We start from the raw sequence: 27664 nt of genomic DNA, 5'->3' as shown, positions 1-27664 counted from the left end.
CTGCCGTTGAATATACCAGAGAAGCTACTTAAAATAAAAGTTGTTCCTGCATTCCTGTTTGAGATTTGCATATATTAAATTCTGACTGATCAACTCTTGGTTTGAGATCCACAAGATAAATTAGTTTTAGCCCTCAGGCTCATTTTATCTCTTGATTGTCCTAGCTGTTAAGCAATTCTGAAAAAAGATGGCTGTACTGTCTCTAGATTCAGAATCAGATTGCCCTGTGTTAGATATTTATTTATCTAGGTTTAATTTAAGGCATATAGATTTAAATTTAAAAAAAAGTGGAGGTTAGAAGAGATTTTATAAGGCACAATTTAAATTCAGAGTGTCCTGTGTATAAAGACTGGTTCCCATATAAAAACCAGAGGACTGAATTTTAAATTAGGTATGCCCACCCAGCAGAACCTCCTCTCTGCAGCGCTACAGAGCAAAGCTGAGCACCAGAGACAGAGCTGGGTCAGGATGTCAGCCCTGCCAGACACTGAGCAGGAAAGCGTGACAAGGTACGAACAGAAAAACAAAGCGAATACGTAATCCCTGAGCTGTTAAAGAGAAGTGTTTGAAAAGGAAATTATTTCCTCTCTCTTGCAGCCCAATTCCTACTTTTACGACCTCCAGCAAGGAAACAACCAATTACGTCGAATCCCTTTCATTCCAATCCTACAGCTCCTCTGTGGAGGATAAAAATCGTTTTTACAGCCCAGAAAAAAAATGCAATATCCACGAGCCCTTTCCTAGCTACACAGCTTGCAGTAGTTACCAGCTAAAATCTGTTGCAGTGTGTTTATTAATAATGTGCCGACCTGCCAGTTTCCCCACGTTTAGCAAGACTGGGACCTGCACCTATATCAGACCAGCGGAACAGCCCCGAGTTTTCCCACTCGGATCCAGCAGACAGCACGGACAGCATCAGCCCTTTGCCGTAACGGCTGCTACAAACTTCGGACAGCAACTTAAGTACAGAACTTAACAGACAACAAGACAATTTTTGAGCATTTTTCAAAAGTCACAGATATCCAAATAAATGGATGAATGCCTTAAATACAATACTCTTAATTCCTCTAGAAGGTATCTGAAGCAGCGACAGGAGACCATGCAAACCATAACCTATTTTTTCCCTTGGTTCTTTAATCTGAAAGCCCACCAAGGTCACAAGAGAGGACAGACGGACAGCTACATCCATGCAGCAGAATGAACTCTCACACCTCCACTATCTTTGACCTCAGCAGCAAGTTTATTCACACTATCTTAAATTGTGCTGTTTGACTTGAGTTTTGACAGGTTTCTTGGTCTTGCACAATGCCAAGTTCTCAGCCTGCAGCCACCAGCGACAGCAGAGACGGGAGCTGGACGCCACCGACCCTCGCTCACACGCCAGCGAGCCCGCCTGCTCCTTGTTCAAAAACTGCATCGCTGAAGTATCAGCACGGAGCGACGACTCCACAGTACATCCCTAAACCAAACAAGTCAGCTTATGATGAATCACACACTCCACGCTAATTCCATAGGGGTTTTGTAGAAAGGCGTTAGTAGGTCCAAGGACTAAGTAAAACCAGGACCCTGCTCCAGCTGGATAAAAAAGTAATGGCTCAGGGTCCGCGTTCACAAGTTGTTCTGGGGAAGACGCAAGGGCACAAACCACAAACTTTCACAGTGTCAGGACCTGAAGTTTGAGCACAAGTTAAACCAAACTCACGCATAAAGCCGAGCACATGTGAAATCAGTGGTGAAACAGAGGAGCGGCAGCTCCAGTGCCTCTCACCAGGGAATTAACTGGAAAGGTCATCCTCCGCCTCGCGATTTCTGCTCTGTAAGCAGCGCACCGTGAGGACAGTAGTACAGCTGCTCTCTGGAGTTTCCACATTTCCATTTTTCAGTCTTCACTTCTTTTAAATAAGGGTTTTTTATTCAGATAATTCTAATAAATCTAAAATATCAGCTTAAAACCAAAACCAATGGAACTTCACCACGCTAACACTGTAACAGTGGTTACCAAATATTTTCCTCTTCATTCTTTTGTGCTCACTTGTCAATATTTTCTTTTCCAGTACAGCCAAACAGGAGATGAATAGCAAGCTAGGACAAAAATGCTATAACCATAACTGATAAAAAGAACTGGAAATAGCCCGGACAGGAACGCCACACCTGCCCAAGGAATGCAGCTTTACCTTCAGTCAGTCATGGAACAAACCTCCATGAGGCCACATCAGAAGTTCATGTATTTACACTTTACAATGAATAACTGCTTTGTTTAAAAAAAAAAAAAAAAAAAAAAAAGGAAAAAAAGAGCAAAAGAAAAAAGAAAAAAACAACCACAAAACCAAAGCCAAGACATTTTTGCCACTTCAGAGAGCCTGCCGTTCAGGGTGTACCCACATACCGGTACCAAAGCTTTGGTCCCAATCCCACTCAAGTCAGCCACAGCACACCCGCTTCCCCCAGTTCAAGCGTCAGTCTGAAATTATCAGTTCCAGGTGCAACCCAAATCACCAGTTTAGGCTCCTCTCCATGAAATAAAACAGAAGAAACCGGATTCACTTATGTTTCAACACACTATAAAGCAAATCATTGCTGCTTTGCAGTATTTGCTGGAACTAGAAGCGGGGGGGGTCAAACACTGCCCAGCAGCAAGAGCCCGCACCCCTTCCACCGAGAAGGGGCTTCTCGCTACACTGCCAGCGCTTCCTCCACCGCTTTGCCATGCCATTGCATACAGACCATCCTTCCTGAAAACACCCAGCCACCAGGAAAGGTATTTAATGGAAAGGGGGGGGCTCTGCGTGGCACCCAGTGCGGTGTACTGAGGGCTCTTCACCCTCCCGTGCTCCCATGGAATTACACCCTGCCCCTGCCCCACTGCAGCCCTCACGTCGTGCTGCTCCTCTAACTTCTGTTTCACGACAAAGTTGCAATTCCACTGAGAAAAAACACCTCTTTTTCCATGAAAGAAGAGAATAATCATCATTTAGCACTGACTGCAGAGTGACAGCACTTAACTCTTTTTACAAATTCAGCTTCAGGCATTTTTTAACTGAAAAATTACCAGCACTGATGTGCATTGAAAGTCACGCTGACCTGCGGTGTTCGAAATGACCGACACAAGTGCAGTTTCAGACTAACTCTTTCTAACTTTAGACAAATATTTGTCCTACCTTACTGTGTTGCTTTAAAAAGTGATCAACAACAGTTTTTCCCATTCCCCAAACCTGGATTAACCGTGTTCCCTGACAAATGAAAACATCCGCCTGCGCTGCAGAAAGAAACCAGCTGGGAGCAGACAGATGCACACCGCTACCTGGAAGTGTTTCGGGAGCTATTTTTAAATCCAAAAGCAGACACAATATAGGTTTTATTATTAGATAAAATGCTGCGACAAAACCAAGCTTTTTGCATTGTATTATCTACCTCGAGAGTCTCAAAAAGGTGCATAGCTTACAAGCTCAGGTGGCTCTGAACTGGTCTGCCTCTTCCTCAAAGAGGAAAACCTCTGCTGACTCCGCACTGAAAACCTTCGGAAGGACTCTCTGCTCCGGGATGCAAAGTGCCTGAAGGAGGAGGTTCGCTTGAAGGGAGTCCTGCTTCCACCTTCCCCGCTACTCCGCTCATGAGCAACCGCAGTAGTGACTAAATTTAGTGCTTCCTGTAAGGATCTCCGCACTGTACCCATCCACTGGGTCATGTGAGTTTGTGCCACTGTCAGTTTGTCTCCGAGGTAATCCATTTTTCCAGCAGAGATGAGAAATCACTATTCAGTAGCAATTACTGTAAAATATATTCTCCTTAACAACCCTGATTTTATTTTGCAAAAAAACGTTTCCACTTATAAAGTATTTTCAGCTAAGGTAAACGGCACTACGCTATAACCGTCAGCATATTTCTATGTTTAAATAACAAAAGATATGTGAGGTTGGAGATTGGTATTTGTTGAGTAGGAAAAAATAAAAGACTTTTCCTACTTACAATCAGATTTCCAGAGTTCCATCAAACTATGTTTAATTCAGCCGTGCTAAAGAGAGAAATCAAGGTTTAAATCCTGACACAGTCACTTGAAATTAGTCCATTTACAAGCACAGAATTAGTCTCTTACTGTCTCATTTCAGAGCTGGAAAAGAAACTCCCTTTTTAAGCCAAGTTTTTGTTTTGCTGTAAATATCAGAATAAAAAAAATCGTATTCTTCTGGCTCGGCAGCTTTTCAGGTAACAGTACATTAAACAAAGTTCTGATGCTTCTATACAATCCATTTAGCAGCAAAATTATTAGATCTTCCGAACGATAAATCCAAATTGTTTTCTTCCCCCCCAAAAAAAAACTCTGCAGGAAGGTATCAGCACCGGCAGGATCCCCTTCTCACCAGCCTCCTCATCTTCAGAACCATTCTAGGAGATTTTCACTGCCAGAAATGCAGACTGCAGGCTCCTGAGGCACAGCGAAGCTGAAGGGGAACCGTGTCAAGCTGCTGCCTTCAAGACCGGACTTGCTGGCTGCTCAGAGCCTGCCAAAAAATCTTCTGAATGACATCAGCTCCTCTGCTTTCCAGGGGGGGGTTCGTAACAGAGGAACGTAGCCGGGAATGACAAAACGCTGTACCAGTAGCCAGCACAGGGACTTTCCCCACGCCTATCAGAGCCGCTGCACACGCCAGCTCCTCTCCTTACACAACCTGGAGACGCACGCCGAAGATGCTGCTGGATGTCACGAGCCCGTCTGGGTCCCACCGGCGAGGTCTGCCGTGCTCCGAACGCTCCCTGAACAAGGCGCGAGAGGTTCCACGCAGGCGAAAGCTGCCGCTGCCTCTGGTATCCTACTCCCTCCTCTCTGTCCCTGCCTCGCCTCTTCTCCGGAGAGGAAACAATGAGCTAGGTGAAACAGCCGCAGAGGTCTGCCTAAGGATGGGCTGGGCTTTATTATAGTACAGGCAGGGTTACCATGGCAACCAAGGGAACAGCATCTGCTTGCTGCCTAAGCAGGCAAGAGTTGCACAGATCTATTGGAATGATTCATAGTTTGCATATGTCACGTGTACTTACTGATTTTAACCCTTCCTTGGGAAAACAAGAGCAACATTTCTGCCAGGGAACGTCTTACACCAACACCAGAAGGCTTCCTGCTCGGACGGGGCAGGTTAGGACGAAGCCTACACCCCGCTCCCATTGTCTGATGGGGTACTCGGGCAGCGCCAGCACATATAACCGGTTTATTATGCGATTTACAAACTCAAACAAGACACTTTCAAGTTAGCAACTATGATATCAGTGTAAGAGAATGATTAAGCCAGAAATGCAAAATGAAGCTGAACAGGTCTGGCCATTTGAAGCAGGTTTGGGTTTTTTCCTCCACTTTCAGACACTGTTAACAACTTTTGCAAGCAAGGGCTCGCTGTCCGCCCCCAGCTCTGCTCCCTCCCCAGCAGCTGGGGGACCACGGGGTCGGTACTACACTGCAAAGCCCGAAACGGGCTGGGGGGCGAGGGGACCCCACGGATAAAAGCAGGGAACGCAGTCAGATGCCACCGGCCGGGGGATTTCTGGAAACAGCCCGTTTGGGAGGACAGCAGGAATAAGAGCTACAGTTTTAAATCCATAAACTTAAGTAGGTGTCCAAAGTCAAGACGTGACTAGTTTAGAGCTGAGGGAAAGAGAGATACAGGTATGAAGGTAAGAAAGGTAAGAAAGGCACAGGGAAAGCTGCTCGCTTTCTTGTTTATTCAAGGGGGGGTTGTTGCTGTTGCTTAATTTGCGATACAAAGTACCATGGTCTTGCATCATCCTCTCCTCCCCCTCTCCTCAGGAAGAGATTTAATCCAACAAAAAATTTCTAGATAATATTTTATGTAATGGCTCTCACTAAAGTTTTATTGCATCAGGAAGTCTACTTCGAAGCATGCACACAAGCGTAAAATGCTCTGAGGCAATGGGGTGCTCTGAGGCCTTTTTAAGAGTTGAACTCCACCAACCTGTAACTTATCTCCAAGAAAAACTTCAGTGACAAAACGCGGCGTTCTATATCTTATTCTTCGTTTCTGAATACATTATATTTGTTTTGAGCATTCCCAAATTAGCAATCTAATAAAACCCCTCAGTGTTAAAAGGGAATCCAACCAATAGAGAAAAACCTTTGTTCCTCACATAGCTCTCTTCCTTTTAAAGAGCTACAGAGCTGGTTTTGCATGGACATGGAAAGAGATACTTTTGATCAGATGCCCCAAGAGCTGGGCGTTTCTTATGTTTTTAAGGTAACAAAAAAAATTTAAAAAATTATTCTGACACAGCTAAGTATAATGCTTCATGAACAATGGAGATCCTGCATCCAAGACTGAAATTTAAGACTTGCTCCCCATTTTCATGCTGTATAATCTAAGCTCTGCATTTCAAACATCTGTGCGTTTGCAAGGGCAGCGCCGTGCTTGCTGCAGCACAGGGATTCCTCATGAGGCACTTTGCTATTTTAGATGGTTTCGGGCTCTGTCTGATTTCGCAGCCCCCCGAAATAGCAGTCAGAGAGCTCCAGACTGTAGCTGCCATGCAAGTTACTCAGCAGTCCCTCCACCTCAACAGGACAGGCACAGCAGAACTGAACCTGAACCAAAACTTCTGGTGCATCGCCCATCACAAAACGGGAGGAGATGCACGACCAGATTCAACCCAACAGCCACGGAAGGCAGCGTCGTTACCGCTCGCTGCAAGAGCTTCTCACACGTGTATGTGACTTGAAGGATCTGAAAATTCACTAGAGAATATATTCCAATTTATTAGACCTCCCTGAAGAGTGAGGTGTTATGCCCAATTTACCATTTTCACCTTTGAAAGATTGTAAAAGTGCTGATTTGGGTCTACCTGCAATACTAAATTCAGTATCTTCTTGCTACCACGTGAACATACTGCTAGGTATTTAAGTATTCTCAGTTTCTAAATTACTGCTTAGATTTACGCTTCTATTAACATCATGGTAAAACGCTTTAGAAGATGATCAGAAGCGCTTGCACCATCAAATTCAAACGGTTGAAGATTTTTCCACGCCTTCAGCTGAAGCGCAGTGAGTGACTGCGTGTTCTCCTGCTTGAGCTCAGTACCAAAACCGGTCGAGCTCAGCAGCTGCCAGGAGACTGACAGACTACGCGGCCAAACTTAGTTTCCTTAGAAAATCCATCTAAAAATAACTCAGGCCTGAAGTAAATGGATTAAGTTTTAAGAAAATTTCTTGGAATATTGCTTTATTAAAATGCATCTGCATAGCAATTACATAGAAAAAACATCCTCAAAAATACCTCTCACTGGACTCTGCAAGGACTGGATAAATTATGTCATGATATATTTTTTTATTTTCACCCCTCCCCACCAAAAGCATAACATGCTGACCTCTGCCTTGATCTGTGCAGAGCGTGTGTGAGGAGGGTTGTTCTACTTCATTAAAATGGACTGCTTCTACCCCTTCTATTCTGGTAAGTAAAATAATCCACCGAAACCTCAGAGGACCCCGTTACATCAGCCACCAAAGCTGGAGAACACTTGAAAAGTCTAAAGGACGGAGTTTTCAAAAGCTGTAAGAAACTGAGCAGCAAATCACGTTTTGGGGCTTTTCTGATTCAAGTGAGACTTTGCTTGTATGAAAAACACGAGCCACTATTAAAAATAATTTTAAAAGACATAAATCAACTCCACACTAGATTAAGGACTATACCAGCCATAGTACCAGTTTCAAAGAGCACACTGCCACGGACACGATCTCCTGCCCGTGGGCGTGCACACAATGGATGGAGGCAGCCTGGGCTCCCCGGGGAGCACACCAACTTCTTCTCTTTAGTTCTTTTCTAAGGCTCCCCAGAACATGACGCTCTGTAGGATTCCACACAAACTTCCCAGCTGGCAACAGCTCACAACTGTATTTTAATTAAGTAACAGCATGTGGGTTACACACGGGTTCTGTTTACTACTTTCTCCGGTGAATCCACATACCTTGTTATAACCATCAGCCTACAGAACACAGCTCGGAACCATACAGATGCTCTGAAATTGTCTCCTGGCCACTTCGGTCCAGCAATCCTTCTGCCTGAGTTAGGGTTCGTTTCTGAACGAGAACGGCACAAGACGATCCTCTGCCTTTGAAAAACACTAGTGATTATCTCCCGCGGCAGCCACCCCGGATCTGTCAAGGGTCTGTAGTTCCGGAACACTGAGACCACACATTGCTAACCGGTACGGCATGACTAATTACCACAGCAGCAAATGGGACCTCGTTATTCAAACATTGCTGGATACTTTTATTAACAACATCTATTCCACCTACGACTCAAAAATATAATCCTGCACAAAGAGGTAACAATCCCTATTTCTCCCCTCGTTCAGTAGAAAACAGAATTCTATGGTGACATATTTTCCAAAAGCTCCTTTTGAGCTTTACCTGTTCCCAAATATATACGATTATGCTGATGACTATACCGGATCAGAAGGTCAAACTGAGAACAGGCCTGCGTGTAGCACAGCACACAATACACACGCCAGGAGAAGCAGGTGGAACTTGCAGCGCAGCCTCATGCCGAGCGTGAGCCGCTCGAGTCCATGGGGTCTTTGGCAATGGCTGGGTCCCCCCATCGCCACCTCCCTTCCGGCAGCGCCAGCGCGCACGGAGCTGGGAAGGCAATCCAGCTGAAGACCTACCGAAAGGTTATCGGACTGGTTTTCAGCTAGACTGGATGGATCCCTGAATGATCCTGTCAGCAAAGCAGATGTGACGGAGAGGGATGGGCAGCAGTAGTTTAAACAGCCTGCGAAAACAGAGTTTCTGCTTTTCCCTTGTGGGACCCTCGGTCAGAAGCCCCTTCTCCCTGCTTACCTGCCTCACAACCCATCGCTCCACTGAAGTTAGCAGTTATAATTCATGCATTTCTAAAGTGTTTTCTGCGAGTCATCACCCCAGATACAAACAAATATCATGACCCAGTGCTTGCAAAGATCACGACAGCTTCAGTTCCATCTCAGGCCTCTTAGTTTGCCCATCTCAATTACGCTCAGTCTTCAGCCACCACGGAGGAGCAAAGCCTGCCCTTGTAAGGCTGTCCTGGCCTTGCATTCCACATCGACTCTCTTTCTGTTTCATTAGTAAGAGAACTTTATTTAACCTGTTGTGTTTGACATTATGGACTATTTAAAGACATGGCACTGTGCTGAGCTTAGTTGCACGGCTCCAGACTCAATTACTCCTTGGGTTCCTCAGACACTACAAAACAACTTACATTTTTCATATGCTCCTTATTTTTCCCTCTGCGTTCTCTCTTTTGCCATCTGAACTGTCATGCTCAAAGAAGGCATTCCTAACGACAGGCTCAATTTCTTACATGTAACATCCCATAATAAAAGGTTTCACCATATCACCTTCAAATTCTCATTTAAAGTAAAAAAAGAAATGCTTTAGTACTCAGCCATCTGAAATGCCAGGTAGCATTCCCAAGGCTTTCCAACAACCCGCCAGTGCACAACAGCCCTGCTCCCACTCCATCAGCCAGCCGGGCCCCGGCCGCACATCTGGCAGAAACACAAAAGCCTAACAGCTGGAGCAAAGGGGTTTTCTTTCATTCCGAATCAAGACCGACTGAACTGCTTTCCAACAGTCTTAACCAGTTCTCACCCCCCCTTCTCTTCAAAATGACTTGCTGTTACACAAACAAAAAAAGACAGATTCCCTTGGGTAAATTTTGTAGAATATCTGGATTTGGGGAAATCTGAAAAACGCACAACTTTCCATCAGGTTATTAGATTTATGGGTAAAAGCTGTCTAAGTTTGTCTGCCAGGTTAAATCTCACTTCACTGGTGAGAAATCAGACTTACAGAATTAAAGCACTTCCTCTGTTACTGTCAGTGAGCTGTCACAACTGTTCATAGAACAGTCTTACCGCACAAAGCCTTTAATTTGCATCTTTGTTCACAGAACACAGCAATCTTTTTAAGCTAAAAAAAAAAAATTAACACAGAGTTGAAGTTTGACAAAAGGCTTGCGTTCAGGTCCACGAACAAAACACTGGAATTGTTCAGGCTCCTGCACCTGTATGTACTTGACAGAGTTCAAAACACAGCGTAATTTCAAAGCCATAACAAGCTGCTTGGTGCACGGGTGTAGAAGATTGCTGTGATGTGCATCGTCTAGGGGAAACAAAAAAAAAAAAAAAGAAAAATCAAGGTCTATTCCAAGAGAGGAGAAAGAGATGATAGGATTCACCCCACAGCGTCCATCCATCTCGAAGCCAGCGGTCCAGACAACGATCTGCACCAGGTTTGGCACCTTGTCCACACCTCAACACCAGGCTCGCACCGTCTGCGGCTGCTTCCAACACCCTGCGCACCATCGGCTGTGGCGCCGGTACCTGGGGTGCCCGGACTGCGACACGTTTATGGCACGGGCCCCAACAAAGCCAACCCTGCTGCATCCTGAAGACAACAAAAATCTTGCTTCCCTCTGATTTTCCCACGCTATCGCACATACCATCACAAAATCATTGACACAACATGGACTCTAAGCCAGTCATTGAGGTAAGTTTGCTTCTTACTCCATCCTTTCCCCCATTTGCTGTACCTAGCTTTCCCATCCCTTGGATCCAAGATTCCCCATGAAACGTAACACAGCTGAAGATGAAAGGGCTCAGTGGTTTTATCTGGGGGCAGTTGGGTGGATTTGGTGTTTTTTCCTTTTTCATGGTGGTACAATAAATACAAATCATTCAGATGCGTAGACTGTTTCACCTGCCACAATAACCATAAGCAGTCTATGGTCAACAGAACAAAAAAAAAAACCAACCAGAAAAAGAGAGTTGAATGGATGGGGCAGTTTAGCACAAGGACTTTGTACACTGTCTATATACAGTGAAATCTCTTTTGTAACCTGAAACAGAGTATCTCAATATTTACACTAAATATTTGTTTTCTATTCCTACTTTCGTTTCCTACTGAAACTGAACAGATTAACCTCCTGTATACAGTTTTAATTTATGCTTATTCAGAATTTAAGACAACTTGCACAGAACTTGACTTTAAAGGCGCTCCCCTCATACACATAGCCAACTACAAAAGAGACTGAAATTCCATTTCCAGACTTTTTCTCATGTTATTTTAAAAGCCCCTAGAGGCCTCACAAACTAGTGGGCAAGGAAAGGCTGCAGTAGCAACAGATCCTGGACCAACGTTTGGAAAGTTGACACAAGCACACATTAATACAAAAGACTTTTAAAGAAAGGTGCTAAAGTACTTCATAAAGTATCTCAATGTAGTTCATGGCTATTTTTAAATCTTTATTTTTAACAGAGATAATAATAACAACATCAGAGTAATACTGATTTCTTAAAGAAGTAATGCATTTCAATTGGAGGGAAACAATTACATTTTGAAATTCAGTGCCAGTGCCTTTGCAGACAAATACTTTTAATTTATTCCTACAGATTGAAGAGCAAAATGAAATTGCTTGATACTTATGCCCCGTAACTGCAAAAACGCCTACGTAATAAAACTGTCTGCAATTTGGCTCTGAAATCGGAGTCTCATCTGATCTGGAGCAGGACACAAGAATTCTTTATTTATCATCCAGTCAAATTTGCATCAGGACAGCCATCACTAAGAAACCAATTTGCCTTCCTTTGAAGACATCCCATTCCCCAGCAGAGGAGTGTCTGCACAGACCACGTCGCTTCAGGACAAATCCTCATCGCGGCCTCATCTCCTACCCCACAATGGAACGGCGGCACCGCGAGCTCGAGAAGACCGAAGCACTCTGACGGCCGGCTGTTCAGAAGCGATGCCACTCGCATGCTGCGCATCCCTATTCCACAGCTACCTAATTCCTGAAGTTCACCTGTGGTATTACAGCTTTCATTTGATAAATAATAGAGCTGAACTCTCTTGGCTGCCATCATGCCATCCTGCCTGCTCCAGCTGAAACATCCAGGGTAAGGAGAAAATGATGATCCAGACCAGCCCAACTTCCCAGCACGGGAGGCAGGGGAAGGCTTTATTCTGTGCCTTGCTGGGTGCTAACCTGACAATCCTCTCAAAGCACAAAAAGCATTATAAATACAATCATGTTTCATGGCAAGCACACCAGAGATCCCTCATGCAAGGGAGGAAAAGCAACAAGAACATTCCCTGCCATGGAAGTGACTTCAGGGAGGAATCCAGCAACTTCCCTGCAGACCTACGGCACGGGTTTTGCCACTTCCCCAATATAAATGAATACGCTCTGCCAAGGTTTCACAAACAACCAAGTAGCTCAGAGACACTGCACGTTATCTTCTTTAAAACCAGCTGAAAGAGGACAATAAAAAGGAACAAGGAAAGACAAAACAAGAGAAATAAATCCTTTCTCCAGGTCTTGTAAAGAGAGAGACTCGGTCAGACTACAGGGAGGACAAAATGGGAGTGAAATAAGGGGGGGGGAAGGCAGAACCCTCATACTACCCAGGTACACCTTATCTTACAGCACCAGTGGAACATCCCTGTTCAGGTACGAGCCATTCCCGAATCCACGTGCTAAGGGACAGTGGACACCCTGTTCCTTGGGCTTGGCACAGACTGAGCTCTGCTGCCAGGCAGAGCCAACGCTCAGCGCTGATACAAACGGAGCTTCCATGGGACAGGGCTCCCCGCCCCGCCTGCAGTCCAACTCCTCTCTCCCTGGTTCCCCGTAGGAAACAAAACTCACACGCTGCGAAGATCTGTGCAAGCAGCGTATCGCCTGTCTGGGGAGAAGGAAAGAAGGGGTTTTCACCCTAATTTATACAATTTGTCTTGACTGTGGGCATGCCAACCTTCTCACTCTGAACACGTTCATCTGTAAGGACGACTTGGAGTTAGAAGCATGGAAACAAGCAGAAAAACACATCTGGTGCTCAGGCAGCAAATGTTAAATGGCCAGCTCTAAAGAGAAGTAGAGGATTTGGAAGCGAGCATGAGGGAAGTACGTGACGCTCTATAACCCCAAAACGGTGGCAGGAACATTAAAGGGGTAAACGTCTGGTACCTACCTAGTGAAAATTTATTAAAGCTGAAGCTTATGCCTGAACAGGGATTCCTATCCCATCCACATCTTCTGGCAAATAAAACTTTCTCTGCCGCACACAATGAGAATTGTCCAACACAACGCTGAAAACCAGCAAAAAGATGTTGAAGTGTTAAGTATGCAGCTGATTAAACTTCTACACGCAAGGTTCTGAACCAGTTTTATATACAGAGATCTACCACTTTTAACATCTTTTCCTCTTCGATCTTTTTTTAAAAAATAGTTACCCAGTCTGATCAATAAACTTGAAACACATAGTTAGACATCCACGCACTTCAAGCAAGACAAGAAAAAAAATTAGACATTTTTCTGGGGCATTATCTTTCCCCTCTCACGCAAGCAGCACGTTAGCACATATGAAATGAAGCCTTTATCACAGAGAAAGGTTTTGCAATGTTTGCTAAAGAAGGTCAGATTCCGAACGCACCTAATCTGCCTGCAAGCCCACCCCAGAGCCTGCCTCTTCTCACCACAACACTTGTCCCAGCTGTCGTCCCCTCCCTGCCCACTCCTGTAAGCTCTCATCCGCATCCCCCCGCTCCCAGCATCCTTCCCAATGTTTCATGGTATCACGAGGCTTACATCCATTCTTTAGATTATGAATTTAGATTTGTCTTACTGTTTCTGTAAAAGATACGTAGCGCTCATGGACGTGGTAACAACAACAAAACAAAGTTAAAAAAATCACAGCACTATCACCGCAGTAAGATAAAATGCTGTACCTTGCGTTCTCATTTAAGAAAAGTCACATTTAAGTACGATACTTACACATCTTACGGATTTAAATTAAAAAAATGGTAACAGAAGGGGCAAGAACAGGGGAAAGCGGAGGCACAGAGTGAGTCTTATTAAGTTCCAAATGCACTTGAAAGCTGCACTTTCCTCCAAATTAACCAATAGTAGAAAAACCAGATAAGAAAAAAAAAACCCTTAAATTTGCATTCCTTGTTTTCCTTGCAGAACTACACTTGCGATAAAGGAAAACACAGTAATAATTTTCATGACTGAACAATCCACATACTTGTTTATACCTGCAAAAATAATTTTACCATCCTACTGCCACAGCCATCCTTGCTGGGATCGGTGGCAAACGGCCGCTTCCCATTTCATTTGTGATCAAAGCAGAAAGTCAGCCATCCGCTTCTCTGTATAGAACTCTGCGCACTTTTACACTAGTACGTAATTATTCCAAGACTAATAAAAATCTCTAAACAAAGGTAATTGTGAAATACAACTTTTAATCTAAGTTTTTAAACAATTTAAGTTTAAATAAGATTACCGGTAACAATTGCAAAAACTAGAGTGCCAAGATAGCTTTTTGGAAAATGTTAATTCTTTTGTCCCCCAAATCGTTTCCCTTGAACTTAAGAAAGGCCCAGTTAAACATCCTGAACATGCATAGGTTTTGTACCTCGAATTGTTTCAGTATAAAACAAAGCTCTCCACGTTAAAGCTGAGGGAACAAGCTAAAAATATACTATGTTGTTTGAAAGCCCATGTACATAATCATTTGGCACTTCCCTTCCATCTCAATGGAGGAGGAAAAACTGAAAAACAGAACAGAAACAGGAAATTCCTACAGCACAAATATTCTGGAAAGTACTAAAAACATTTTCTTTACATTTGTTTGTGTCAAAAAGATCAAGCCAAGCACAAAATGGTTACAATTTTTCCATTTATACAAAGAAAAATCCATGCTGAAGGAAGTTTTGTGTTGACAAACATTACCAGACAAATACTAGACATTCCCTCCTACGTGGGCTGAAAACTACAGACACGTTGGCCACAAGCTGAGCAACCAGCTGGACGTCAGCTTCTGTCTCACCTAAGAAAGATGCTGTGGAAAAGCAGGAGCTCTCTCGCAGAAGGGGAGATATCTAACCTTGACAAGAAACACAACGTGAAGCTCAGCCGTACGAGGAGGAAGCTGTTTGCACAGTGAAATGAAAGCACGAGCGCGTAAACGCACACAGAGCGGGCTGAGCACCACGTGCTCCCTGCAAACCTGCCCGAGCTCCCAGGAGCAGCTCTGTTCTTTTGATCAAATACCTAAAGTCTCACACGGGACCGATTTGGTTTTCCCCAAGGTCCCAATCTGCACTTTGGGAATCTCCCCGGCATGCCCAGCGGCCACAGGGCAACACGTTCAGCCTGCACGGGATCTCCTTGCACCAGGGAGGCAAATCCGAGCAGTGCCACAGCCAGGGCTCCTACGTTAGGTCCAACACGGGAGGAGTTATTTCTCCGTCACTTGATCCAACAGACTCTCACACGTTAAGCTCAGGTAAAACTGCAGAACATCTTTAACAGACACTTCCTGAGGACAGAATGTGGCCTAAAATACCTCCAACTGCTCAACTTTTCTCGCAGGGCAAAGAAGGGAGGTGAACCAAAACAAGCATGGGAACACGTTACTTCTGCTCAAAATGATAATGGCAGAAAGAGGGGTTGGGAAATCTCTTGTTCCTGTAAGAGTGAGTCAAATTACATGCAAAGGACAAAGGACAATCCGATATGAAGTGACATTCAAAGTATTTCCTTCTCTTTGCCTGATACAGAGTTTTACTGCTAATTCAGACCTGCATACGAGCAGTCATCCAAACCCCTCCTCACCAGCACCCTTCTGCAAAAGCATCAAAACCCGACTTCAGCGATAATGCCAGATTCACCAATTTCATTCCACCTCCTGCAAATTTCACCATGAAGTTCCCATTCATCTCGCTAAACGTGGTCTGAGCAGTTTTGTAGCATTATGGCTCAGCCAGCACCCACTTTCCAGCAGAGGCAGCCAGCCCCGGTACATGGGCAGGATGGGGCTCATCACCCCCACCCTGTAATGGCAGGAACCCCCTTACGCCAGAAGAGCTCTTTTTTGTGCACAGCTGAACTTTTGGGGAAGCAGGATTTGGCCCCCACATATTACATTTATTGAGCAGGTTCTAGCAGTGAGGAAAAGTCTCCTCAAATCTCATTAAGATTTAGTGTTGCTTGGTACCATCGCACCTAAAGTCGGGGTCCACCTCGGTGTGCCCCCGAGCGCCAGGCAGCACGGGCAAATCAAAACACAGCGACGCACCGGGGCCAGCTTCAAGAAGCGACAGACCGACCGACTGCATGAACGATGTGTTCTCTGAAGAGTCAGGTTTGCTCCAAAGCATTGCTGCTCTCTCAAGTCAGTCAGTAAAAGCTAAGGTTACTATTTATTAAACAGCATGTTTCTGTCATCCTTTTCAAAGACATAAAATATGGAACTTTTTATTTCCGTCTGCCTGGAGACATTTGGTGGGGTTTCTCTTTCTTACAGAAGGTGCTCGGGTAATCTCCAAATACTGAAGGGTCAGATCAGACTTTCAGAATCCCCGTAACACTCAGAAGAACGAACATGCTTTTTTGTGCAAGGGGTTTATTTCCTTCTTGGAAGAGTAGTAGCAAGAAGTTGGAAGGTAAGACTTCATCTTAAATCACGTCAGCTGCTCTCAGCGTAACCACGCACTGCCTGACAACTGTCTGAACCCCTTCCCACCGCACAGCTAGGAAGCGCTGAACACCCAATTTTCTTTCCATTTTCTCCCTACAAAACGCTACTCCATATGCCTTTCATTTACAGGAGCCACTTCTTGATCGCCATAAGTAGAGCAAGTATCAGGTATAAATTCATACAATACATCCTTCATCCATTATACCTTGCAACGTGCCTTTTTTAGGGAAAAAGCAAGAGCATTTATTTGCCAGTTCTGTAACACTGCACACATACCCCGTTCCATTATTCCTTGGACTCTCTGCTCTTACTGCCTCCTCCTCCTCCCCCCAGGCACAGCACGTCAGCCCCACGTCACCCGACGGGAGGATGGCTGCACAGCCCAGCCGCACAACAGCCCGACACTCCCACGTCCCCCGGGCCGCGGTCGGTGCGCTGGTGGGGGACCACAAGCCTGCAGCCCCCCCGGCTTGCAGCGAGCGACACCCAGCCAGCACGCTGCTCCGGCGCGCAGAGCGGTGCACGGCACGCACCCCCCGCCACGCCGCAGCGGGTCACATCTCACGTTGCTTATCAGGGTCAGTGTTACAGGTGTGGCCTTCGGTTACGGGTTTTAGATTAAGTGCATTACTTCCTGCTCGGTTTAGAACTCTGCAGAGCTAAAAGGTTGATTTGCTGAAATTTCTTCTGTCTTCTCAACTAGGTTTGCTGTATTTCCTGCCCTGACCTGTGAAATATTACTGAATTATAGAACAAATCCAGAAGTAAATCCAACCTCATCCGACATCTGCAATCTCCAACCCTAGCAATCAAAAACTTGCCAAATACGTACTGTGGTTAGCAAATAATCCATACTGCCTTCCTTCATGCAGCAGGTATTTATTAGCCTCAGCCATGAATCACTAAAACAATTTTTTTTTCTTTTTTTTTTTTTTTTTTTTTTACAGGCTTCATTCAGGTTTAAGATTTACCTTCGAGTCACTTTTTTAGAGAAGCTCTGCGCCGCAGTACAAAGCCCTGTCCTATCTTGAGACAAGGCCACTACAAAGAACTACTGTCACCATGCTCAAGTTGCTCTCTAAAATGCCGTTTCCTTTCAGTACAGTAAACACGACTGGCTGTACGAACAGCTCGCAACTGCTGAAAGACCAGAACAATAGTGGGAACTTGGCTGTGTCCCAGCATTAGCGACGTGGACAACAGCATGGGAAAGCAGGAACTGAGTCAAAACAACTTTAGATCAAAATATTAGTAGGGAGGCAGTGAAGTTACCTCTTCTTTGTATGTATAAATGAGCTTTAACAATTCGCTTTAGCCTCGTAGCTGAAGCGTACTCACTACTTTGGACTGAAATTCAAGAGGAGAGGGGCAGGGGCAGCCCGTCCCCCACTTCCAGCTGCTCGGAGCCCAGAACCACACGGTCATCACCAAACAAAACTACCAGGTCTACAAACGGTTACGTCTTACTGAACGCAAACCTTATTGCACCGAGTTAACCTAGAATGCACTATTTCATAAAAGCATTTTATGGTAAATTAAACTTAATACCACACCTAATTATAACAAACTGTCTTGGATTCGGCACTGTTTCCCTTGAGGGCGAGTGGCCTCGGGCCAGCGCGCCGGCCTCCCGCGGCTGAACAGCACTCTCTCGTGTTCCCACCGGGAACCGGCTTCCTCGGCAGGTTTGTTTTGCCTGCTTGCTCTTAACAGTGATGCAAAAGTTACAATTCCTCTTCCACAGCAGGAATTAGGAAAATGCCTTTCCAAACAGATTTTTCCCTGCACCAGGGCTTCGTTTACTCAGATTCTTGGAAAGGAAGATTCAGCCGCTGACATCAGCGCAGCAGACCCGTCTCAGACACAGCCTGGTGTGAGGGATTGTGAAGTCTTTGGAAAAAACGCATGCCTGAAATGCGATTGCCCCGTCATCAAAAGCTAACCCCGTGACGGAACGGCAGCAGACACCGTCCACAGGAGGTCCCCAGGCAGCGCACGGAGGGAAGCCACACACTACTGACACAGAATGCCTTCCCTCCCGTAAAACAGGGATAACCATACACGTGGCGTGCAGACCGGTGATTAGGGTTTCCTTCCATCACCATCCAAATGCTGTTGCAGTGACACGTCGTGGCAGCGTGGTTATTATCGAGATGCCACTTCCTTTGGAATCACCTGATAAAGGGGTATCAAAACCGCTCTTAAAAGGTAGAAACTAAAATCTTGTCAAAACAAACTTTAGATCTTACTTCTTACTTAAATAGCCTAATTTTCTTTTGACTTTATAATTATTGTTTAATGTCTGCCAATAAAGAATAAGAAAGTCTTTTTAAACCATAGTGCTACAGGATAACATTTTATATAAAACATGCCATTTTCTTTCGAATGCTTTCAGGATATAGCATTTGTTTGCTATTTGAGCAAAGACGAGTGCCCGACGGAGAAGAAATAGCTCATCAAGAATGGTACCTGGCACATTCAGGAGACTCACCACCACCATCCATACCAGAAGGCCAAAACTGAGCAACGAACCTGGCGGCACTTTCATGTCAGCTGCGTACCCCCATATGACATACGTGTAACGCAGAGCTACAAGCTTTACGAGAGATTCTCTGCCGCTAATAGGACACTGGTCTCCCACAGGCTTTTTGGAACTTCATTTCGTGCAAGGGGAGCCAAGGCCACTCTTGGACCGTATCTATAATGTTTTCATCTTTTCAAGGCATCTTCAGCTGCTCACCTGCCCCAGATGCTTTTCCCATCACGCTCGGCTCAAACTCCTGAAGCTGCATTTAATGAGGATTTTTCCACCCGCTACACACACTGTGGGGGGATGCAGACCAGGTCACATCTAGCTGTCAAGAGGAAGGCCACACATTTACAGATCACCGTGCTCTCTCATACACGGGGGTGCACTGGTAGCTGCTCTCAGCTCTTCCAGCTGTCCCCTCTCATCTGCTGACACTACCTGTCCTGTCCGGCTTGAATGGCACTCACGTAGCTCCACTGAGCCCCAAGATTGTGATTGTTGGTTGTCTCCGACACCACGGCAGCACAGCCGGAGGTCCAGCCGGCACTCTGAGCCAGGCCCCTCACTAACCATCAAACCAGCCAGGACCATTCTGAAGGCGGCTGTGACCCAAGTCACAGCTGGTTCCCAACCAAGGCACTAAAACCTGCATCCAGGACAGCTCACGCCCCAACATCGACCCTCCTCTCCCCATGAGTACTGCAGCGCCTGTTCAAAATCAGCCAGGGCTCCTGTTCTTTTCCTTCAGCACCTATTCTGGAACGCATCCAGAGCTTTCCTAGCTCTTGCCACTGCAAGAAGTCTGACCTGGCTGGCTTATGTTACCTGGTCCTACCTGTGACACGGATCGTTATTCATCAGTGTGCTCCTGCTGTAGCCTCAGATACATTAAAAAAAGAGATGACATCAACAACATCGGAGCACCCCAGAAAAGAAGCAAGAATAGCTCACAACTTTGAGATGGCTAAGGACAGCAACAGAACCAACTGAGTGTGCTCCATTAGTGGCTGTGTCCACAAGCAAGCCAGAAAAGTTGGTTATTGGACAAAGGGCATTACAAAGAAACAGGAAACCTCACTGCTGTGGCTGCATACCTGGCATGCTGACCAGCTCAACTGTGCAACTGATGCAAGCAGCTGGACAACAGACTATTGAGCTGCACTTAAAGGACTTCTTATGCAAGTCAGACCTAAAGATGTCTTGTATCAGCTGCAGCAAAGCTCCTCACCAGCTGGGAAAGGGATGATGAATACCCCATGTACCCTGGAAAATACCCAAATACAATAAATATAACACATGGTCACTGAAAGACTGGCACTTGAATACATAATTACAATAATTACCCAATTAAAGATGATGAAAAGATCACAGCTAGGAGGAAGGTACATGGCAGAGCAGAGAAGGAAGTGATGACGTGGAATACAGAGAGCTATGATTCAGTCTCTGGATTTCGGCTGCTGAACTACAGAGGACCACAATGCATTTGGCGATTAGTGCACAGCGCTCTGCTTTGTGCTCATCCGAGCGTTCGACCGAGGGGGTCCAAGTAACAAATACAGCCTGTAACCGAGCATATGACAAAGCAACGCGCTAAGTTTGGATTCCAGGTTGATGGAAAAGGCAGCGAGAGGAACCAGTGCTGACACCAGCTGGGTGGTAAACAGGAGACGAGCACCACCGGCAGCCTACGGGAAAGCACAGGCTAAGGCAGGACCCACCACCGGCAGTCCTACCAAGGGCTGCGGACAGACCTAGGAGCAGCCGGGGCCCTTCTTCCCCTACTACCAGCAAAGCCCGGTTGTATCTCACACCATCTATAATCTGAATGGCTAGAATGGCAAACGGATTGATACATTGCTGGAGTCACAAAACCACAAGCTCCCAAGAAATCTCTCCCAACAACAATAAGCATATTTATAGTATGAAGAGTTTACTGAGAGTGAACCAGAGTGGTATTTAAAGAGTCCTGCTCTTCCCCCTCTCAAAGAAACATCAACTAATTTGACCAAAACCAGACTCTGTTATCACACTAGCCAGGAACTTCTGGATTCTTGAACAGCCATCCTAAAGACTCATAAAAATAAAAGCCTTATGCAGCAATCTTGCAAGGCTCCATCAGCACTCTTGCCTTTTCTCCTTTATTGTTCTTTTTTTTTTTTTAACAAGTTGGTACAGTTGCAGCAGTAGCTCTCATTAGTCCATCTCCTGTCGTCAGAAAATCCAATGCTCAGTCTTCCCTAGGAACCTGCCTCTCAGTAATCCCTATTTCAGTGTTTTACATCACCGTAAAGAAAACACCAACCAAGAGTGAGCTGCAGTATTTCAGAGTCCTGCGGCATGCTTCATTAAGAGTGCAAATGATCCAGGTTTGATAAGCTTGCTCTTCTTCTCGCTATTCCAATTCAAATTGAAAAGGGAGCTCAAGGTTGGATTACTGGACAGAATTCTGCCTGCATGTAATACAGCCTGCTGAACAGAACATTTTGCTCTGGACACAGAGACTTATCAGAAACTTAGAGCTGTCGCTCAACACCCCTGACTCCAGGACACAGACTTCTTGGTGGTCAGTCATCATTTCACACGTACCCAGGCCGACCATAAACTATGCTGTGCTCAAAAAATACTTTGAAGATTTCTTTTGACGACTTTCCTACAGATCACAATAACAAATATCCTATTTAAAGATCAGAAGAGGAAACAGCAAATAATTAGCAGACAGCTGGCAGTGAGTGGGCCCACTGATGTCCAACAGCTCTGCTGATGTGTAGGAGTAAAACAAATACACACCAGAAGAGATGCAACCTATCAATAACTCAAAACAGTAGCTTTAAAAATGGATAATCACCATAACATTTGTTTTTAATTAAGAGTTACAGGTTCTTCAGGTATGTCTACCTAATGAATAAAGTATCTTAGCTCCCCAAGATAGATTAAATAACACAAAGCTTGACACCTAACCCCGACATCTCTGGTTACTCCTGATTATAAATAGAGAGAACTGATAAATATCTCCTTAGAAGCCTTCAGCTGCAACATCAACACAGAAAGTGACAAAAGGCACAGCCGTGCTTTTCCCTTTGCATTTCTTTTTTCATATGTGTGTGTGTATATATATAAATATAATATCATTACTATCACAACTGTACCTTACAGTATTTTCTTGCAACATAGTAGGAGAGTGTACACTAATGAAAATGCCTACGAAATACTTCAAGGCCTCTAAGAGAGCATACACACCCCAAAAATAGCACATACCTGTTCTGTTGCAGCCTAAAACTGCACAATAGGAGATATCGTTCCAGTGATCTTCTGCACTGATCAAAAAGATTGTTTTGTTTTTCCTGGCCTTATGGAAAATCACTAGATATATGTGAAAGCAAAAGCATTCAGACATCTCTCTCAGACTTCTCACACTGGCAAACCACAAAGAACATCCTCCCACTCACTGTACTAAAGTCTGATACATCACGCTAATTTTTTAATGTGCAATTTAAAGAAAGCTTGCCTCTTAAAAATCTAGCTAATCAAATAAAAAAAACCCAAACAACTTAAGAAATATCCAGGGACTTCCAATACTACAGTCTCCAACAGGAAAAAATTTTTAAGAAAATGCACAGTACCATTTTCTCTCCCAGCTGCAAAAAATTTACAGTAGGCAATCTCATCTCACCAGTGATCAAAGCACATACAAAGCAAGGATTGTAAAATTAAACTCTAAATGAAGGAAGCCAACTCTTTGCTGCTGTTTCAAAATGTGCTACCAAACAACTAACATTAAAAGGTTTTAAGTGTCGGTGCTGATTACATGGAAATTTACAGCTGAAAAAAATTACTAGATTAATGCAGACAATACCACAAACAAATGAAAAGTGGTATTTGATCAGTACAGAAGAAATTAAAACATTAAGTAATTAGGTTCAAAGTAATATAGTGTCTATTCATAACGGGTTTAAAAATCAAATTCCTCTTTTATAAATGTGAAAATATCAGACAAACAGCAATCACTGTGCAGAAGCAGCCCTGCAAAGCTGGCGGACTAGCCCAGGAAGAGCAGCCTCTTACAAAGAGGTTTCCCTTGAAGAGGGCCCTAAGGATTGTCTGAAGAGGAAACGCTCACTGAGAAGGGCAAAACCTATTAAAACAGTCAAATGAAAAATAAGTGAGGAATTGTAAGAATACACACTTCTAAAGCCATTAGCACTGGCCATTTCACTTACGTAGCAGGCAGCAGCTCTAGCTGGCAGCAGGGGAAGGAGTGCTGCTGAAAGCAGCGGTCTCCACACCCAAGGAGAGCTTTTAAACAAATGGGGAAGAACATTTCCAATACGCAGTGTGCAAAAACTACAACTCCTATGGTTTCGCAGAAACCAGGAAAAAAATCCAATTACTAAGAGGGTTTCCTGAGGCACATTTAAGTAATCTGCAGTCTCCTCATTTTAAGTGTTATTAAGATAAAACAGCCTCTCACCCAAAATAAATCCCAAGTTTAACGTTACTATTCAGAAAGGTGAGAAAGAAACTGCAAAGCAAAGTTATCGCTACATGTGAACAGTCTCGGGATTTCTGAAAACAGTTAAAAACATCCAACTTGGTAAGCGCAGTTACATTAAAGAGTACACTCACCCACAGATACTGCAGCAACTTCAGCAAACGCGGACAGTAATAATACTCCATCTTCCAAAGCTCAAAGTTATCGCAAACCCATCCTCGCTAGATGCAGCCTCCCCGCTCTTCCCCGCCTCCAGCAGCAGTTAAAAGCAGACCGGAGCAATTAAAAGCAACATGAATAATGTAGGGTGTGTGTCTGCCCGGCCCCACGTCACCACGCTCAGCTCTGTGCCTTTAACAGATGCTGTGGCTACTTATAAGCGGTAGCTGAGCTCCAGCGCCATGTGACTTAACCACTTGTTATTTAGCATCTAACTGCTCAGACTTCTCCCATCTCCGTAATCCCTAACGTGTTAGTCTAGATTTAATAATAGTACTTTGGGTTGCGCACTAAAAAGCCCTTCATCTGGAAGGAAAGAGAAGCTTCTGACCCCACTCTGTTTTGCAGGCAGGGTTATGAAACGCTATTAACGCCACCGCGGTTGTCGGGGGTTGCGAGCTGACCTTATTTTTCGGTAATGTGCAAGAAAAAGGAGAAACCGCACATGAAAGAAAAGCTCCTGCTTTTAATATAAAAATGTCTTTTGTGAAGGGGAAGAAATAGACACAACAAAGTGGCTTTTTATGTTCCCCGGGAATGCTCCCAGCAAACGAATACTACCAAAAAAGGAAGAAAGCCTGGGCAAACGAGTTATTAACCAACATGGGTCATCCTCCTCCGGCTGCCTCTAGAAATAGGAAGCAGAGCTAAGTGGCCAAATGACGGTCGGTATTTTGTGAAGAGCAAAAACAGGAATCATACCATTTCTATCCATTCCTACTTTTTTGACCTATGTCTTTTTTTCTGATGGGAGAAGGAAAGCTAAGTGCCAGGGAGGGCCCCGACCGCCTTTCCCCCTGCCAGCACCCCTCTCACCTCTCCCGGGGAGGGACATCGCGGAGGTGGCACAAAACAGCTCCAGGGCTCCACAGTCTCCACTGATTGAAATTCTGGTTCTGGATGTTTAAGAAAAATACCCCCCACTTTTCTAATTGCCACCTATAAGATCTTGTAGAGCTGACAAATTCTTTCAATTTGCCTGCAGGCTGATGCTGGTTTTAGGCTAACAGAACAATTCACACGTGATGATTTTTTTAGTACATCTGTTTCTACCTGGGAAGGAGCGAAGCCACAATGTTAGAGGCTTTATACAACCCGAAGATGAGAACGCTTGCTTTTCGATGGGCAGGAGAGAGAGCTGTCCTGGGCAGAACTGGAAACAACTGGTGATCTGTGACAAGCTAAACCATAAATTCATCTGTACAAGTTTATAAAATATTTATCTTCCCTCCCTTGCAGTTCATTTCCAAATTATTTTTAAGAGTCAGCTCATGATTTTCTTAAATTCTTCTCCACCCACACATCAGTCTCAAATAAGTGCATCTTTACATGGATACCATTATGGATACCAGATTTTTCTCACCAAAGGAAAAACAAAAGTTAAATATATAACCAGAAGCTTCAAAATAATTCATGCCTACACCAGTTCTAGTCCCAGAGTGCTCCATTTAAACGACACAAACCAGCAATTTTGATTATAAACCAGAGTGGCATTAAAGCTGCTCTCTTTCTAGATGAGGGTGCAGTCCCTTCAGTCCAGTAGAGCAAGAGCACTTACTTCTGTTTGGGGGATGAGCAACACGGCACATTCCTCAGCTTCTAATTCATAAGACTCCTATCAGTCTTGATGACTTAATCAGGAACTGAGGTTTGTGACCGAACGTCAGAGAATTAAAGATCTGTGTCAGCTGCACTGGCATCACTACAAGTTATGAAAGACAATATTTGAATACATCTTCTGAAATGCAAGTGGTGTACCATAGCACCCAGGCTCCCAGTCCCTCAAATCGCATTCCAGGTCTCAAGGAAAAGACTCCAACAATGGCCCAAGGCACTGAACCACGGAGCCGTGCTCTCTGCCTGTTCGAGGCTGAGAGATATACAGCCAATTCTGTGAGCTAAAATCCCAGTTGTCCAGAGCAAACAGAAGGAGAACAACTTTATTTTTATGCCTATGCTGCGATACCAGCAGGTCTAAAGCACAACATGAAGTATTCAGCTTCATGAAGGAGTAAATATTTTTAAGTGGGCAGAGAAAAGTTTTCTCTTCTCAATACTCTTAGCTCTAGAGATGCAAACAGGATATTATTTACTCACATAAATTCCATTATTTTCCTTAATTCCCTATCAGGTGGAAATAGTTTCCTTCTTTAGTAGAATCAGCTATATCAAAGGGTGAAAAGGGGAGAAATTATGTTGGAATAGAATCTTTAAGCGCTAAGTTACAATTAGCAGTAATATTTATAAGTGTCAGTCACTTGTTAAAAAAATACTAACAACAAAGCTTACAGTCATAAACTTAGATTCTAACCTCCAAGAAACAGAAAGGCCAAAATATTCCCACAGAAATCATAAATTAGAAGAATCTGCCTGGCTGTTCAGCTGTACCTTTGTCACTCACGCACCCTAGAAAGCAGAAGTCCATCTCTGGTCCTAACGCCGAGGACACGGTACGCGGCTGACTCCTGCTGCCTAAGTCACTTTCTGCACATCTCAACAAAAGGCAGCCCAGAGAACGCTAAAGCATCGACTACACAATAGCAGGAGTAGTTTTGCAGATTATAACATGTATCTCTGAGATCAGTAGAGATCTCACATACTGGAGAACATATACTCTAAGAATCTGTCAGTCTTCAAACCTTTGAAGGTTTTAAAACGTAAAACCTCTGCAGTCTCAAAGACCACCACATTAAAATGCAGATTTCATTATCCTCTACCCTGGAACAGCCCAAATAAATAAGGGGGCAGTGCCAAACTGTGATATTTCTACTATTCACAGAGAGAGAAACCATCTTTTCAGGTTGCAGAACACATGACTTAAAAAAAAAAAAATACATAGAGATGCTGTAGCCCAATTCTTCCTCAAACTCCAGCCCATAAACCACTGGTAGTACGATACGTTCACAGTCATTAATTCACCACAGTCCAATGCATTCACAGTCATTAATTCACCACAGTCTTCAAAGGTGGTGAAGTCTGGAAGCTATTGCTGTATGTACAGAACACCCTTCCTCTGCTCTAGGAACATCGCCTCCTTGGGTGCTGTGATGCTTTGCCAGCCTTGCAATGCTTACAGCACTGAAGGTTTTCTTTGTAGGAGACTTACAGAGAAAGTACCACCCTTAGTAAAAACGCAGACCAGCATAGTCTAGCCATGATGCTGGAATCTTTATAAAAGCCTTATTCTGTTTTCAAGCAACATAAACTCACAAGAGATTACAAAAACAAAAAAAGCGCAATCTAGATGAGTGTTAAATCTCAAGAGTATCACCCTTCGCAATTTCAACTACCAATCCCACATGGTCAATTCTATATTGTAATGGTTCGATTTCAAAGAAGTCCCACATAATGTTTCAAAAAATAACCTCATTGGAAGTAGATTCCCTAGAATATAATCACAAAGAAATGACTTCTCCAGAAGTAAAATTATACTATTGTACCTTGCTTCCATTTAGAATTGTCTTTATGCATAAAAATCTAGCTCATTAGCTGTCTTGGAAAATTTTATTCAAGTAGTTGTTTATTATCATAGGCAGATGGGAAATGATGCAACAAATGCATATTAATTCAAGTTGGTTTATCAAATATCAAAGAATACGGGACAGTTCATTACACTACTTTAGTAGTGAATGCGAATGAAAGTGAATCTTTTATTCTACAATAAAGGTAGGAAGTTGTGATTTTGAGCTCTACGGTCTCATTAGAAAGATAACGGTATCTTGAGTGACGAGTGATATATGCTGTAACGTATTTTTTTGTCACTAGGCCACAAGAAAAAGCAAGGAACTGCACAACTAAAGAGACAGACTAGAAAGCATTCAAGCAAAACAGCGGCAGTTCTGTTTCCTTCTCTCTTTTAAAGGTGCATTACGTGAAACACGGATTGCAGTCAAGTTCAGAGGAAA

General features: G+C 44.2%; 1 protein-coding gene across 4 annotated transcripts in view; it reads right to left on the bottom strand.

The window, feature by feature from the left end:
• Positions 1–27664, bottom strand: part of KIAA1671 (KIAA1671 ortholog) — an 87875-nt gene that overhangs the window by 25596 nt on the left and 34615 nt on the right. Inside the window, exon 1 of one of the 4 annotated variants that reach the window (XM_054844072.1) lies at positions 23675–23884. The exons of 1 other annotated variant lie outside the window; for it this stretch is intronic. In XM_054844072.1, the coding sequence (XP_054700047.1) occupies positions 23675–23725 (51 nt within the window). In that variant the 5' untranslated portion in view covers positions 23726–23884. Of the gene's footprint in view, positions 1–3411; positions 4888–23674; positions 23885–27664 lie in introns of those variants that run through there. 2 more of the 4 variants (XM_054844071.1, XM_054844074.1) reach the window with 2 other exon arrangements.

The sequence above is a fragment of the Grus americana genome, chromosome 16 (genome assembly GCF_028858705.1).
Source record: "Grus americana isolate bGruAme1 chromosome 16, bGruAme1.mat, whole genome shotgun sequence".
NCBI lineage: Eukaryota > Metazoa > Chordata > Aves > Gruiformes > Gruidae > Grus > Grus americana.
The sequence above is the reverse complement of the archived record's forward strand: the minus strand, read 5'-3'. Positions and strand labels throughout refer to the sequence as shown.